Consider the following 14,923-nt stretch of genomic DNA (forward strand, 5'->3'; position numbering starts at 1 on the left):
AGTCAGAGTGGTTGTGTCCCCATCCCTACGCTGCTGACCCAAAATAAAACCAGTATGAGGAAGCCTCTCACCGTCCTGAACATTCTATGAGGGCCACTTCAGGGCTCCCTTTGAAATATTAAATTCTTTTCCCGCCAAATATGTTTTTATTGATTTCAGAGAGAAGAAGGGAAAGGGAGAGAGAGAGAGATAGAAACATCAGTGATGAAAGAGAATCATCGATTGGCTGCCTCCTGCAGGCCCCCCACTGGAAATCGAGCCCACCAACTGGGCATGTGCCATGACCAGGATCAAACTGTGACCTCCTGGTTCATAGGTCAGTGCTCAACCACTGATCCACACTGGACTGGGCTGAAATATTAAATTCTTGCCAAAACGTTTATCTGCCTTTTTTGGTGACTGTGCTTTTAATCAGTCTACCGGGTCACCCAGCACTAGAGGGCAAAGGGGTCTGTCTTTTTTCTCTTGGGGAAGGAGAGTGAAGATTTTCATTCATTCATTTCCTCTCCAATTCAGGCTGATTCCCCCAATGATAAGTTTTAAAATAATGGTTGAGGAGAAAGAGATGGTAGAAGAAAAAGAGGATGAGGAAGAGAGAGAGAGAGAGAGAGAGATAGAGAGAGAGAGAGAATGACCATGACCTCCCTCACCATGAAGTGCTTGCTTGCATGTTACTGGGTCACGGTTGAAAAGTCCTTCCCTTTAGGCCCCTCCAAAGCCGGCTTCAACCTCAGGATGTCAGAGTCAGTAGACAGGCTTGGGGAGGTCACCCACCTTGCTTTTTCCTTGTGTGGATTCCAGGCCTTTGTAGCCCTAGAGAGGCTGCAATTCCCTTCTCACTCGTGTAACTGGTAAGTACGTGGACACCAGGAATCTGGAAAAGCCTGTGATTGGGTCCTAGAGGAGGAGGAGGGCCTGGTCCGCTCAGCCTGTGAGCCCCACGATGTGGGATGAACAGGCTATCATGCTCGTATCTGGGTTACCCCTTGGTTCTACTCAGGGGAGCCAGCCACCTTGGCTGGGCACCAGGAGCAACACGTAAGTGGAAGGAGCCTGTCCCGCCAGGCGCCTGAGACCAGGACCTGCTCCGACCCTGTGATTCTCTGCCCAGGTGGACCTGCACCCAGAGCAGCATCAGCCCCCAGTACAATATCTGCGAGCAGATGGTTCAGATCCGAGATGACCACATCCGCTTCATCTCCGAACTCGCTCGCTACAGCAACAGTGAGGTGAGCTCACTCCAGCTGCTTGGATGGAGGCCCGTGTGGGCCCCTGGTGAGAAGGGGTGAGGACCAGGCAGGACAGAAATGACCACAGAGATGATGGAGAGCAGGAGTGAGGGGATACCCGCTAGAGGCAGGAGGGCAGAATGGCCAGGACCATGGATTTTAGAGCCACACAGAACCGGACTTCTGGTTTGATTCTGGTTCTGCTGCTGACCATCACAAGTGATGCAGCATATCTGCCCCCATTTACTCCTCTGCAGAATGAGGGTGATCGTATCCAGAAAGGCTCATTGAGAGGATTAAACCCTCTGACGCACAAAAAACACATTGCAGAGTAATTGGGAATTAATTGCTAGAACGTGTCCCAAACCATCTCTGCCCTAGATAGCAAAAGAAAGAGTTCTAAACAGGCCTGCTCATAACACCATCTAAATATTTTTAAATTACACAATAATGACTGATCATTGAACAAGCCAGAAAATGCAATTAGGGACATAGTAAATGCTCAAACCTTAGAAGAAACAAAAAGAGAGATGCAAAAGGAGGGAAAATCAGTCATGTAAGATCCTACCACCCAGACCCGACTATGGTTGACATTTGAGTGTATACATACTCCTGAATCTCTTCCCTCTAAACCAGTGGTTCTCCATCTTGGCTGCACATTGGAATCACCTGGGAATCTTTTTAAAATCCTGGTTTCTGGGCTTCATCCTCCGGAAATTCTGTTTCTTTGTTACTAATGTTGTGGCCCCACCCCATAACAAAGAAACAGAATTTCCGGAGGATGAGGCCCAGAAACCAGGATTTTAAAAAGATTCCCAGGTGATTCTAATGTGCAGCCAAGGTTGAGAACCACTGCACTAAACCCTTCCAATGAGTGTATATATTGGTTTAATAGCACAGGTGCCCTGATTTGAGTTCCTTTGTTACCTGGAGCTCTTGGGTGGATGACTGCACTGTCCCATGTTTGCTCACTGGTTGTACCATGTGGCTGGGAGCCATAGTGCCCGTGCTTTCCAAACCCAAACTCGGAAACACCTTGTATCAAAGAGGCAATGTATTTGAAATGAGGACAGCCAGACAAATGCGGACAGTGTGGTCTTACGCCAGTGGGCGTGGACCAGGGACAAGTGCAAACTCTTGGACTTCCTTAACCATATGTGCCAGTCAACTGAACTAAGGCTGTGGGACCCCTACTTTTAAGAGCAGGGGTTCCCTTTATTCCTTGTGAAGTTTTGGTTGTGGTCTAAGAATGAGTCTGGCTCAAAGTTATTTTTAAATCATACGCTTTATATGTGTGTATATGCAGACCGTTCTCGTTATTCGCAATAATGTTCTATGAAGTGGCCATGAACACTGAATTAACCAATTCTGAACCATTGCTCCCCGGGGGAAATACAGGGTTAGGTTCCTGTGAGTCTCTGGTCACAACCCTTTCACCATCCAATCAGTGCATAACCTTGTGCTTTTCTGATTAAAGTCACCTGATGTAATAGATGTTGTTTCATGAACATTAACTCACTCAGCAGGACCCTGTCCGAGCCTCACTTTGTGAAGGGGATGTCATAAAGCACCTCCGTGTAGCGATCTTAGGGGAATCAATGAAATAATGCATAAAAGTGCTGGGCACGTGGATGGTGGGGGTGACAGCTCATGCTCCCCAGGTGGTGACGGGCTCAGGGCTGGACAGCCAGAAGTCCGACGAGGAGTACCGCGAGCTCTTCGACCTGGCCCTGCGGGGCCTGCAGCTCTTATCCAAGTGGAGCGCCCACGTCATGGAGGTGGTAGGTGCCCCAGGCAGAGGCTGCCCCTCCTCTGCCCCCTTCAGACCCACCTCGGTTCACTTGGAACCTGTCTACCTCTTCCTCCCCCCAAGCACCGTTTTTATAGCAGCTTTACTGAGATACAATTCCCATGCCATGCCACTCACCCATTTAAAATGTAGAGTCTCTGGTTTTCAGTATATTTACAGAGTGGTGCAATCACACATTTAGAGCATTTTCATCACTGCAAAAATCAATTGCACCCCTCCACCCCCACCCCCGTGCCCTGTCTCCCCTGCCCTAATCTACTTTCTGTCTCCATAGATTTTCCAAGTCTGGTTATTTCCTAAAGTACATCCTATATTATGTGGTCTTTTGTGGCTGGCCTCTTTTACTTTGTATGGTTTCAAGGTCCATCCATCCTGTAGGATGAATCAGTACTTTATTCCCTTCAGTGGCTGAATAGTCTCCCAGGGCATGGTCACACCTCCTTTTGTCTGTCCATTGCTCCACTGATGGACATTTGTGGTGTTCCCCACCCTCAACCCCCACCCAGTATTCCTGGAAGCTGGTTCACCCCACCGACAAGTTCTGTAACAAGGACTGCCCGGGCACGGCCGAGGAGTATGAGAGAGCCACGCGCTACAACTACACCAGCGAGGAGAAGTTCGCCTTTGTGGAGGTGGGTGCCGGTCTCCTCCAGCCCCCAGGCTGCTGCTCAGGGTCCCGCAGTGGGAGGGAGTGGTTTCCAGCAAGACGGCAGCCTTGGTCCCCTCCTGTGCATGCACTTCCCCGTCCCCTTCCTGCTCCCCAAATTCATCTCTGTCAGGTTAGTCACAAACGATTAGAAACTCATTCTGTTCTTAAAAATCCAAAGGAAAGTGTTCACTCCACTAGAAAAAAAATGGGCAAAAGGAAAACAGCAGCAGAAACAAACCAACCAAAACATGGCTGAAAGAGTTCAGAGAAGAAAAAAAAGAGCTCAGAAAAATGCCCAAACCAATGAGTGTTCAGAGAGAACTGCAGATTGAAACTAAGATGAGGTAGTGTTGTTGACCAGTCAGGATGGTAAGGACTTGGAAGGATGGTGATGCCTGTGGCTGGGTGAAGCGTGGGAAATAGACCTTCTCAGAGACTGGGAAGCCCATCTACATTTTACAGTCTTTCTATGAGCGGCTCTACCCAAATGTTTAATGTGCATACCCTTTGGCCCAGAAGGTTCTGGAAATATATCCCAGGGAATTAAGCCAATTGTACAAAGACATGTGCACATAGATATTTATCACAATATTGTTTATAATACCAAAATATGTGAAACGACTGAAATGTCCTCAGTATGGGACCAGGTAAAATAAATGAAGGTACCGCTATGTCATCGAAAACTGTGTGGCCACTAAGATGGATGTGCTGATGTGGAAAGATATGCACAGTCTATTGTTGAGTTTAGACAGGTTAAAGAACAGTATGTAAAAAATGACCCCATTTATAGTAAAAGTGATATACTTTTGAATATTTACTCAAAACTGAAAGACATAGGTTTTTATATTGACAGTGGTAATTTCTGTTTATTTCATTGCAAAAAGATATTTCTATTTGGGGGAGACTCATTCACACTCAGTTGTGAGTGACAGCTACCTCTTTCATGACCACCTGAAACCTAGAAGTCAGAGACCTGGATCCTAGCCCTGGGCCCAAGGTCACTTCATCTCTTAGAGCCTCAACTTCCTTATCTGTAAAATGGACCCGACAGTCTCTACCCACTCATCCCAGGGTTATTCTTGAGAACCAAACAACAGTTGTCAAAGGGGATAATGATGCCGATGAGCTATGGAAGCCGGAAAGGGTCAGAGCATAGCAGGAGTTCAGGTTGCTCTTTTGTAATCTCCAGGCTGCACCTTAAAGGACTGGGGTTCAGGGGTGTAATTGTAATCATACTTGGCCTGGAGCTGAGCGCTCCCAGGACCTCCTGGCACTTCCACTGCTAATGGGTGTGATAAGTGTGGTGTTGTCATGAGGCTGATATGGCACATGCTTTCTTCTCTGAATTCTGAACCAATCTAGGAATTAGCACCTGAGGCTAACGGGGGTGGGGGGTTAAGGATTAGGTTTGTTGCTGGTAAAGCTTGACCAGAGATTGTGCCTGCCACCCAAGGCCACACCAGACTTCCTATTTCTCCCCCATCCCATTAAACGCACCCACTGGGAAACAGGCAAAGCAGCTACAGAAATACATGCTCCCTTCCTGGGCCGGGAGGGGATGATTAAGAGGAGACAGGACCCAGGGGAGAGGACACTCGCCCTGGGGGCAGGCAGATCCCAAGATCCCAAGAGAAAGCACCAAGGGCTATACTCATCACAGACACCAGTCTCCCCACGTCTGCAGGCGGATTAGTGAGTTAGGGGCTGGGGAGGAGGCAACTAGAGGGGCAGAGGCTCCCCCCCGAGTCTTCTACAGGAACCCTATTTTATGAGTTCTAGCAGCAGCTGGCCAAATTATTTCAAAAGCAAAGATTGTAAAAATTCTTTTAAAATGTGTATGGTAAAAAAACACCAAAGTTCTATTAGATATGGCCTGTGGGTGCATGCTGTGTGGAGAGGCCACAGAAGTCAGAATGGCACTCAAAATGGACCAGCTGCCGTTTGTCACCAGTCCGCAGCAAGGTAGGGAGCTGGTGCCGGAAAGGAAATCGGCAGCAACATCTTTGCTTGGCCGCAGGGCTTTCCTGATGGAGGGGCAGAGTACTGATTTTCACTCCAGCACTCGCTTCCAATCTAGCCATGGATCAGCACTCGAGGTAGCACTGGCTGGCCTCGTGCTTCTGTCATTTCACCCAGCGCCCCCCCTATGATGCGGTGAAGGGTACTGGACAGACAGGTGTGCCCAGGTGCGGGGAGCCTGACCTTGATCTGTGCCCGGCAGGTGATCGCCATGATCAAAGGCCTGCAGGTGCTCATGGGCAGGATGGAGAGCGTCTTCAACCAGGCCATCCGGAACACCATCTACGCGGCCCTGCAGGACTTTGCCCAGGTGACGCTGCGCGAGCCCCTGAGGCAGGCGGTGCGGAAGAAGAAGAACGTTCTTATCAGGTGGGTCTTCCGATGGCCCTTTTCAGGGGCACATCAGAAATCAGGGGTGCGAGGTGCAGAGCACAGAGGAAGATCCCTGCTCAGTCGGCTTCCAGGGCAGCCTCTGAACACACAGACCCGTCTGGCAGGTTTTAGGACACCTTCTTAGGAGACTGGACATTTGAGATGACTGGTCCTCAGTCTCTGGGTTGGAAGCCCATCTCCACTGCTGTCTAGTTAGGTGAACCCCATCAAGTTACTTACCTTCTCTGAACCTCACTTTCCCTCATTTGTAAAATGTGGATGATAATGGTTCTTGCTATAGGCTGTTGGGATGATAAAATTGGATAATCCACGTGTAGACCTAAGCACACAGCCACATGGAGTAAGTGTGCAATGAATATATGCAATTATTAAAGCTTTAAATAGTCAGAGATATAATTGGACTAATGAGACTCTCCTATAACCAAAAACAGAAACAGCCGTCCTACCTCACTTGAGTTCTTAGCCCCTGCACAGGCTCAGAGCTGAGGTCTCAGGTAGCGTTTGGCATTGGGATCACCTGGGTGCCTGTAGAATGCTGACTCTGGACTGCACCTGAGATCTCTTACACCAGCATCTCGGGGGTGGGGCCCAGGATGAGCCCCTTTGACAAGCACCCCAGGAATTCTGGGAAAGTGGCCCTGGGGCACCACAGACCCTAGAAACAGGCTTGCAGTGTTTCCCTCCTCCTGGTGCTAAAACCGAGTCTGAGCCTCCGTCCTTCCTTCCCAGTGTCCTGCAGGCAATTCGGAAGACCATCTGTGACTGGGAGGGTGGCCGAGAGCCCCCCAATGACCCATGCCTGAGAGGGGAGAAGGATCCCAAAGGTGGATTTGACATCAAGGTGCCCCGGCGTGCTGTGGGGCCCTCCAGCACACAGGTAAGCGGCTCTGGGCACAAGCCAGCTCGGCTGCCTCAGGCCAGCCAGGCCCTGGTAGGTCATCCTGGCTGGACCATAGGGCACTGGGGCTGGGGGTCCTTGGGCAGGAGGGGCAGGGTCAAGCAGCTGCTCTAGTCGTATTCTACCATCTTGTTTTGATATAGGAGGGAGGACTGCTGGCTTAAGATTCAGGAGACCTGGATTCTCGTCCTAGATACCTGTGTGACCTTGGGCACGTTATGTAATCTCTTTGTGCCTCAGTTGTCTAATCTGGCAAATGGGGGTGATACCAGGACTGGTTCCAAAGTGTAGGCGGAGTTTGAAGTAGACTCTCTGTGCATCTGCCCTGTCCCTCTTTAATGAACCCTGCCCCTTCCCCTGCAGTGACATCCTAGCTTGGGAATTCACAGGTTCTGCCTCTGACTTGCCTGTGATCTTGGGAGGTGCTGACTTCTCTGAGCTCTGACTATCTTCTCTGTTAAATGAAAACGTTGCATGAGATCATGTTTCTGATTAGGTCCTTTTTTTAATCCCCCCGTGACCCCAGAAGCACAAGTGTCAAAAGCCCTTGACTCCTTAGAGAACATCTAGTAATCAGAGATATTCAAAGTTTCCAACTGGAGCTTCTGAACAACAACAGGTTGCCTGTGACTTATCCAAAACAGTTGTAAAATTCCAGGGGGAAAAAAAGATAAAGAATCTGGGCATCTTAGTTAAATCTGTCACCTACTTAAAAGACAGCTAGTTTTCGGTAGGCTTACAAGGTGTTGGGGGAAAGCATATGGCTCCATGGAAGTGTTTAAAGGTCGTCCAGGCCCCAGGAGCCCCAGGCTGGGGACTCCCGCTTCACATGACCTTTCAGCCTCTCTCCGCCCTGAAATCCTGAGTCCCTGAGAGGAGCCATCCCTGACCCTTCTCACTGTGTGTGTGTCTGTGTCTGGGCAGGGGGACGGGGCAGAGGGACAGGGGCGAGGTGTGTTCTCAGCTCTGTCATCATTAACATCCCCTGGCTTCCCAGCTGTGTCAGTGTGGACTCACCTTGCCTGCTGGTTGTGGACCGTCCTGAGGAAGCTTCTGCAAAGAGTTCTGTGTAATGTTAGGGGCCAGACACCTTTCTATCCCAGAATGCCCCAGAGGAGCTGAGCAGGGCCTTTGGTGTTTCTGTGAGTCCTAGACATGAGTGAGGGAGAGACAGACAAGGCACAAGAGAAACTGGAAAGGAGGAAGGTGAGCAAGGGGGACCAGCAGGCAGAGAAAGAGACAGAAGAGAGAGGAGAGAGCAGGACTATTTATATAGACAAGCGAAAGGTGCATGTCACCAGCAATCAGCCCCCCAGCACCACCGAGTCATGTTAGGTGGCACAGATGCATTTAATAGGCTCCTAGACCGTCAGAGCTGGGAGCACCCCTAGACACAAACTAGTCCCAGGCCCCTCCCCCCATTTTAAAGATGGGGAAACTGAGGTCCAGAGAGGGGAAGTGACTTGTCCAAGCCGCAAGGTGAGTCACAGGTTGAGGTGGGACAAGAACCAGGTCTCCTGACTCCCACCCAGGGCTCTGCTAGGGACTTCGGAGCATAGTCAACATGGGCATCCAGCGTAGCTGGACTGTCCTGGTGGGTCAAATGCTCTGTTTAAAAGGAGGTGGGAAAAGAGTTCCCCCTCTTATGGACAAGTCGTTAGAATTTGATATAAATCAATCAACACTCACATGGATGGACATAAGAATGCTTTCTTCGAGGCCTCCTAGGCCATCGCTAGAACAGGGCTTCTCGGTTCTTAGGGGTGATAGACATGCCCACTGACAGGGTTGCAGAGGGTGGACGTCTGATAGACCGGCATCCATGGTAGCTCCTTTACCGCGAAGGGAAGGCTATGGTAGGATGGTGCCGCTCCTTTCTGTGGCCTCGCTGCCCTGCGCAGTGCGCATGGTGGGTGAGGTCCCAGAGAAGGATGGGCCTGTGGCAGAGGGAGGTTGGAGCATCTCAGAGGTGGTCGGCAAGTGGCCCCTAGCAGTCGTGACGGCTTTCCCACCGTATACAATACCTCTTGCTTTTCTCTCTCTCTCTCTCTTTTCTCTCTCTCCCTCTTCCCTGTCTCTCCTGCCCTCCCATCCCCTCCTCCTCTCTCCTATCTATGTCTTAGGCCTGCCAGTGGTCCCCGCGGGCTTTGTTTCACCCCACTGGTGGCACACAGGGCCGAAGAGGCTGCCGATCCCTGGTATAACACCGCCTGGCTGGGTTGGTTTGGGTACACTTCTCCAGGAGGCAGCAGGAATGGACTAGCCTGGCTCCTCGAGGCCCCTTCCAGCCCTAAGATTCAAAGACAAATGATGTGGAAAGATCTAGATTAGCACTTGTACCCTTTGCACTTAAGGTCTTCTGTAAGAGGGAGTTAATTGTCTAGTAGGCTCCTGTGTAAGTACCAATCTTCACCCAGGATTTCGGCAGGCTGTGCCATGCAGCTGGTGCCACCAAAGGGCGATGGATTCAAAATACTGAGGGTCAAAAACTTGAGGTGGTGGGGGCTTGTTCTGATAATCTCCCATTTCACAGTTCTCAGAATGTTAGCGCTGAAGGGGACTGGTTTGTGAAAGCTACAACCCCTTCATGTTGGCAGATAAGAAAACTGAGGCCTGGAGTGGGACTCTGTTGCCCAAGGTCACACAGCAAGTCAGCGGCAGTGCCTGGCCTTGACACCCCAGTCTTTTGACTCTTGGTCCAATGCTCCACTCATGGTGCTACCGTGGCTGTCCAGGAAGGCAGGGACTCCAGGGTGGCATGGAATGAGGTTCTCCTCTGATGCCCACATCCTTGGCTGAGAGAGCAAGCAGGAACCTGGACCTTGAACTTCCTAGTTCTACCCGGTGCACCTACCCAGGGATGCCGCAGGCCCCAGACAGAACTGCCTTCCTGTGCTGGCTGGCCTCCCGCTTGAAAGTTTACACATTCCAAATTCACTTCTCCAACCCCAAAATGGGTGCTTCCTAAGACAAAGCTTTATAAGGGCATCTTCAGAAAAAATATATATATAAGTGCAGCACAAAGCATCCTTCCCCCCGGATGCAGGGCCAGCCCCTGACCTGCCCGTCTTTCTTTTTCAAGCTGTACATGGTGCGGACCATGCTCGAGTCGCTCATCGCAGACAAGAGCGGCTCCAAGAAGACCCTGAGAAGCAGCCTGGACGGCCCCATTGTCCTCGCCATAGAGGACTTCCACAAGCAGTCCTTCTTCTTCACCCACCTGCTCAACATCAGTGGTGAGCGTGGGGGCTCCCCGGTCCCAGAGCCACTGAGCTGTCAGGAGGCCACTGAGCTGTCAGGAGGCCAGAGTTGCAGAGAGCTGCGATCACTGACCCAAGGGGCACATTGGCCACTAAGGAAAAAACGCACACTTGCCGGTGGACTCTGGGAGCCAGGAAAGGCCGGGCTCAGTCCAGCTCTTCTGACTTAGCTGGAAATATTTGTCCAGTAGACATTGTGGCTGACTGGGCATGAAGTCCTTAGTAAAGGGGATCAAATAGCAGTGTGCACGACGCACCTAGGGCCAGTGTTTTGCATCTAAGCAGCAGCTCTGAGCCCATGAGTGCTCGTTGCTCCTAGCAAAGGAGGCTCCCGGCTGCACCTCAGCCCTGTGTCCCCCACTCCTCCTCTTCTGTCTGTAGGATGTGTGCACAGGTGTGACAGGGCAGAGTAGAGGGACAGTAGCAGCCCAGAGTGGTGGGAGTGGTCAGGCATCTGTTGGTATTGAAGAGAGATCTTAGCCAATATTCCCAAGTTCTTCACAGAAGCAGCCTTGGAAGGGCCTTCAAGGCCTCCGAGCAGTGAGTTCAGAATTATCACGTACAAGGGGTCACGGAGCTGCAGTTCAGGTAAAAGCAGACACCTGAGGCCTGTCTTCACACTTTGAATGGCAAGTATTTTCAGGATGGCTTTGGAGCAGGGGGAGGGAAGTGGACATTGTAGGGGCACCAAAAGCTCTAAAATATCACCACTACCACCTCTTGCGCGCGCGCGCGCACACACACACACACACACTGTCTCTGCCTCTGAAGCTTAGCAAACCCTGTCTTCTAACATTAGCCTGGCATTCAAGTTCAAGAGAGCAGGGTCTACGGTCAAGTCATACCTCTGAGGGCCTGCTGTGCTCCAGCACAGCCATAAGAATAACAGTAGCATTCATAAACAGTCCGCTCCCAGGCCCTTCGTGCTCCGCTGTAACCCAGGCCTTTCCCTCGTGCTTTCCAGAAGCCCTGCAGCAGTGCTGTGACCTCTCCCAGCTCTGGTTCCGAGAGTTCTTCCTGGAGCTGACCATGGGCCGGCGGATCCAGTTTCCCATTGAGATGTCCATGCCCTGGATCCTGACAGACCATATCCTGGAAACCAAAGAGCCTTCCATGATGGAGTAAGACGCAGGCTTGGGCCAGCGAGGAGGTTCCTGGGGTGCAGGTGGAGGCTAGTTTGCCAGCGAGCTCTGTTTTCCCCCCAAGCTTTCCAGACGAGGCATTATGCCAGGCCAAGGCCACACCAGATTTGACTCAGCCTTGCAGATAGGTTCAGAAGTCTACCAGCCCATCTGCCCCTCCTACGCTTTGTCATTCTCTTAACAGTCATGCTGGGGGAGTTATCATCCCTGGGGATTAGGAAGCTAACTCATTTTTTCTGGCCCTGGATTTATATGCATCATGGACTTTTGATTTTTATGGGCAGATTGTAAAGTAAGCCATTCGTAAGTGGAGGCTGGAAACACAGAGTGCTAAAAGTTCTCCTTTTCTAGCCTTCTCCCAAATCTTCATGTTTCCGAGCAGATGGAAGTCTGGCTGCCGTAAGAGAGATGGTTATTAAGCTGCTGGGCCTTGTTTTTTCCTCTTCAGGTACGTCCTCTACCCGTTGGACCTGTACAATGACAGCGCCTACTATGCTCTGACCAAGTTCAAAAAGCAGTTCCTGTATGATGAGATTGAAGCCGAGGCAAGTGATGCTTCTCCCCCTTTTCCTGAAGGCTTATTCCAGGAGTCCGGACTTTCCCATCTTTAGCTATTGGCACAAGTCGGGTGTCTTAATCCGTTCCAATTGTAACAGTATCACAGGCTGGGTGGCTCATAAACCATAGACACGTGTTTCTCACTGTTCTGGAGCTGAAAGTCCGAGACCAGGGTGCCAGCGTGGGCGGGTGAGGGTGCTCTTCTGGGTCACAGACTTCTCACCATGTCCTCATGAGGTGGAAGCCCAGAGGAAGCTCTCGGGGTCTTTTTGTAAGAGCACCAATCCCATTCATGGGGGCTGCACCCTCATGGCCTAACCCTCCCCGCCCCCCACAAAGGCCCCACCTCTTGATACCATCAGTCTTGGGGGTTAGGATCTCAACATATGAATTTGGAGGAGACCATAGCATGGAATCAGTGACTGGTTCCAGAGAGTGCTCTTCATAAACATAGTGGTTGCCTTAAAGGACCTAGACCAGGATGAAGTCTTTCTTTTTCAAGGGATGGGACATGATAGGACTGCTTGGGTAAAATTAATTTTCCAATGGGTCTTTTATGGTTTGATTACTTGGCTAATAAAAACAACAGTAATATACCTATCAATTATTATGTATTTACCATTTGCCAGGCATAGTGCTAAGCACTATATAAACATTTTAAGTAATCTTTACAACAGTTTTAAAAAAAATCTGTGCTACCACCTATTTGACAGATAATAAATCTAAGATGTCAAGGGGTCAGGTGTCATTACCCCAAGGTCACAGAGTCTCTGTATAGTACTGATAGGACTGACATAGCCATCTTTTCAATTGGTAAAGCTGTTTACTAGAGAGGGTTTATTTCTGTAATGGTCAGGATAAGCTAGGTTGTGATGCAGTAGCAACCAATCCCAAAGTCTTAGTAGCTTGAAACCAAAGGTTTATTTCTCTAGTATGGGTTGGCTGGGGCCTCTATTCTATGTAGTCTTCAGTGTGGGACCCATCTGGAATATTTATTAGTTGCAGGGGGAAGGGTTAGGGTGAATCACATTCTGATACTTTGATCTTAAAGCTTCCACCTGAAAGTGACACAGGCCATTGGTCAAAGCAAGTCACGTGGCTGTGCCTCCTTTCAAAGAGGAGCAAGGAAGTGCAGTCCTTCCATGGGCCAGCAAGGGGCAGAAACATGAGATCAAAGGGACTAATGACGTAGTTTTACCTTCTGAAGTTGGATGATAGTCTCTGTTCCACTTAAGCATGTGAGATTCTATAAACATGGAACGAAGGCCATTTGGTAAAATTGTCATACAAATATAGGGCATTCTTATTTATAAAGGAAAGACTTGAATGTTTTAGGGTATGCAGTGCCACCAGATTTGTTTGAAAGTTTATGTATTCCAAAGAAAAGCTAATAGAGCTGCTGCTTTCTTTCTAGATCCTCTCATTTCTATGGGAGTTGAAATACAGTCTTCTGTGTCTCCTGACCCCTTTCTCTTCCCATCCCCAAACCCTGTTTCCCACCCTGAAGGACCTCATGTATATGTATATGGATACCCAAGCTTCATCTACCACCATGGCCACAAAAAATGGCCTCTTGGCCAGCCCTGGGGGTGCACATACCTACAGTATAGTTCACCCTCAAGGTTAAACTCAGGGAAAAGAGCATGCAGAGCCTGGAAGGGGCTTGAGCCACTTGGGCAAGGATGCTCAAAGCTGGTTCAAGAGGAGGATCATAGGGTATGAGTGGGCACCCCCACCTGGACCCTGCAGGCTCTTTGCCTAAAGGAGAACCAACGAACACCCTTGAAGTTCAAGTCCAGGTCGGATGCCTTGGTTACCTGCATATGAGGCCAGCACTGTATATGCCACCTGGGGTGTAAAACAAAAGGCATTTTGAAAGCTCTTTGAATACAGAGTTGAGAATTTGGTAAGAAAAGAATCAAAGATGAATTACCTAAATATGAACTGTTTCCTTTGACATTATACTGCCACTCCCCTTTGAAATTTCACCCTCAGCCATTTCCTGCTCTTGCTGGATTGGAGGATTGGGATTTGATCCTCTGTATCTGATGTGAACTTCCTTCCCACCTGAGCATCACCAATGAGATGAAACATTGACATGGCAAGACAGCCCCTTGTTCGCTGAAAATCAAAGACTTTTAAGCATTGTATTTTTGTGAGTGTTTAAACTTCTGATGACCGTCCACCTCTTTATTTGCAAAGCAAGGTTAAGTACAGTGAAAGGAAAAGACAAGAAAGCCTGTCATGAGAGGTGGCCATGGGAGGCCGACATGAGTCATTACAGGACATGAAGACCTGTCTGTGATGTCCCCCTTGGGCCGGCCCCTTGTAACACCAAGGAGGGGACTGGTGGGGAGGGCGGTTTCTCAACAGCTTTTTGAACTTTGTCTTCTCTGTGCCTCACTGAGGACCTTCAGAACAAGGAACAAGGTTTCCCAAAGTTGACTTGGCCATGTAATCTTTTTTCTTTTTCCTTCAAAGCCTCTCGCCCCACAGCTTCAGGCAGACCTGCCCACTGCCCTCTTTGAGTTGCCCAAGTCTCTGTGGTAAAGCTGGACAGACACCACTGACACGTTCTGCTTCCTCTTCGCCAGGTGAACCTGTGTTTTGATCAGTTTGTCTATAAGCTGGCGGATCAGATCTTCGCTTACTACAAAGCCATGGCCGGCAGGTAAGAGAACCTGGGGTTTGCTGCTGCAAAACCTTCCTTCATTAGCACGTAAGGAAACCTAAATGCTTCCATGGGTCTGGACTGGGTGCTAAAATGTAGGAGAGGAAAATAGATATGTCTGGGGAAGACAGACATTAATAAAAAACTAGTGAATGCACAGTGACAAGGGAAGTTACACGCTCCCTATGAATGAGAAGTTCATAGGAATATATGACAGTTAAACCTGAACTAGTCTTTGAGTGGGGAGCTGGAAAGGCTAGCCTGAGAAAGGTACATTTGAGTTCATTTCTGAAG

At 49.7% G+C, this 14,923-nt stretch overlaps 1 protein-coding gene across 4 annotated transcripts in view; it reads left to right on the forward strand.

The window, feature by feature from the left end:
• CYFIP2 (cytoplasmic FMR1 interacting protein 2) overlaps window positions 1-14,923 on the forward strand; it is a 105,964-nt gene that overhangs the window by 34,558 nt on the left and 56,483 nt on the right. For 3 of the 4 annotated variants that reach the window (XM_059699045.1, XM_059699046.1, XM_059699044.1), the window contains exons 11-20: window positions 1,112-1,229; window positions 2,891-3,010; window positions 3,546-3,671; window positions 5,910-6,076; window positions 6,830-6,977; window positions 9,122-9,196; window positions 10,081-10,234; window positions 11,223-11,379; window positions 11,849-11,945; window positions 14,553-14,629. In XM_059699045.1, the coding sequence (XP_059555028.1) occupies window positions 1,112-1,229; window positions 2,891-3,010; window positions 3,546-3,671; window positions 5,910-6,076; window positions 6,830-6,977; window positions 9,122-9,196; window positions 10,081-10,234; window positions 11,223-11,379; window positions 11,849-11,945; window positions 14,553-14,629 (1,239 nt within the window). The remainder of the gene's footprint in view (window positions 1-1,111; window positions 1,230-2,890; window positions 3,011-3,545; window positions 3,672-5,909; window positions 6,077-6,829; window positions 6,978-9,121; window positions 9,197-10,080; window positions 10,235-11,222; window positions 11,380-11,848; window positions 11,946-14,552; window positions 14,630-14,923) is intronic. The other variant, XM_059699047.1, reaches the window with a different exon arrangement.

This window comes from Myotis daubentonii, chromosome 5, assembly GCF_963259705.1.
Source record: "Myotis daubentonii chromosome 5, mMyoDau2.1, whole genome shotgun sequence".
NCBI lineage: Eukaryota > Metazoa > Chordata > Mammalia > Chiroptera > Vespertilionidae > Myotis > Myotis daubentonii.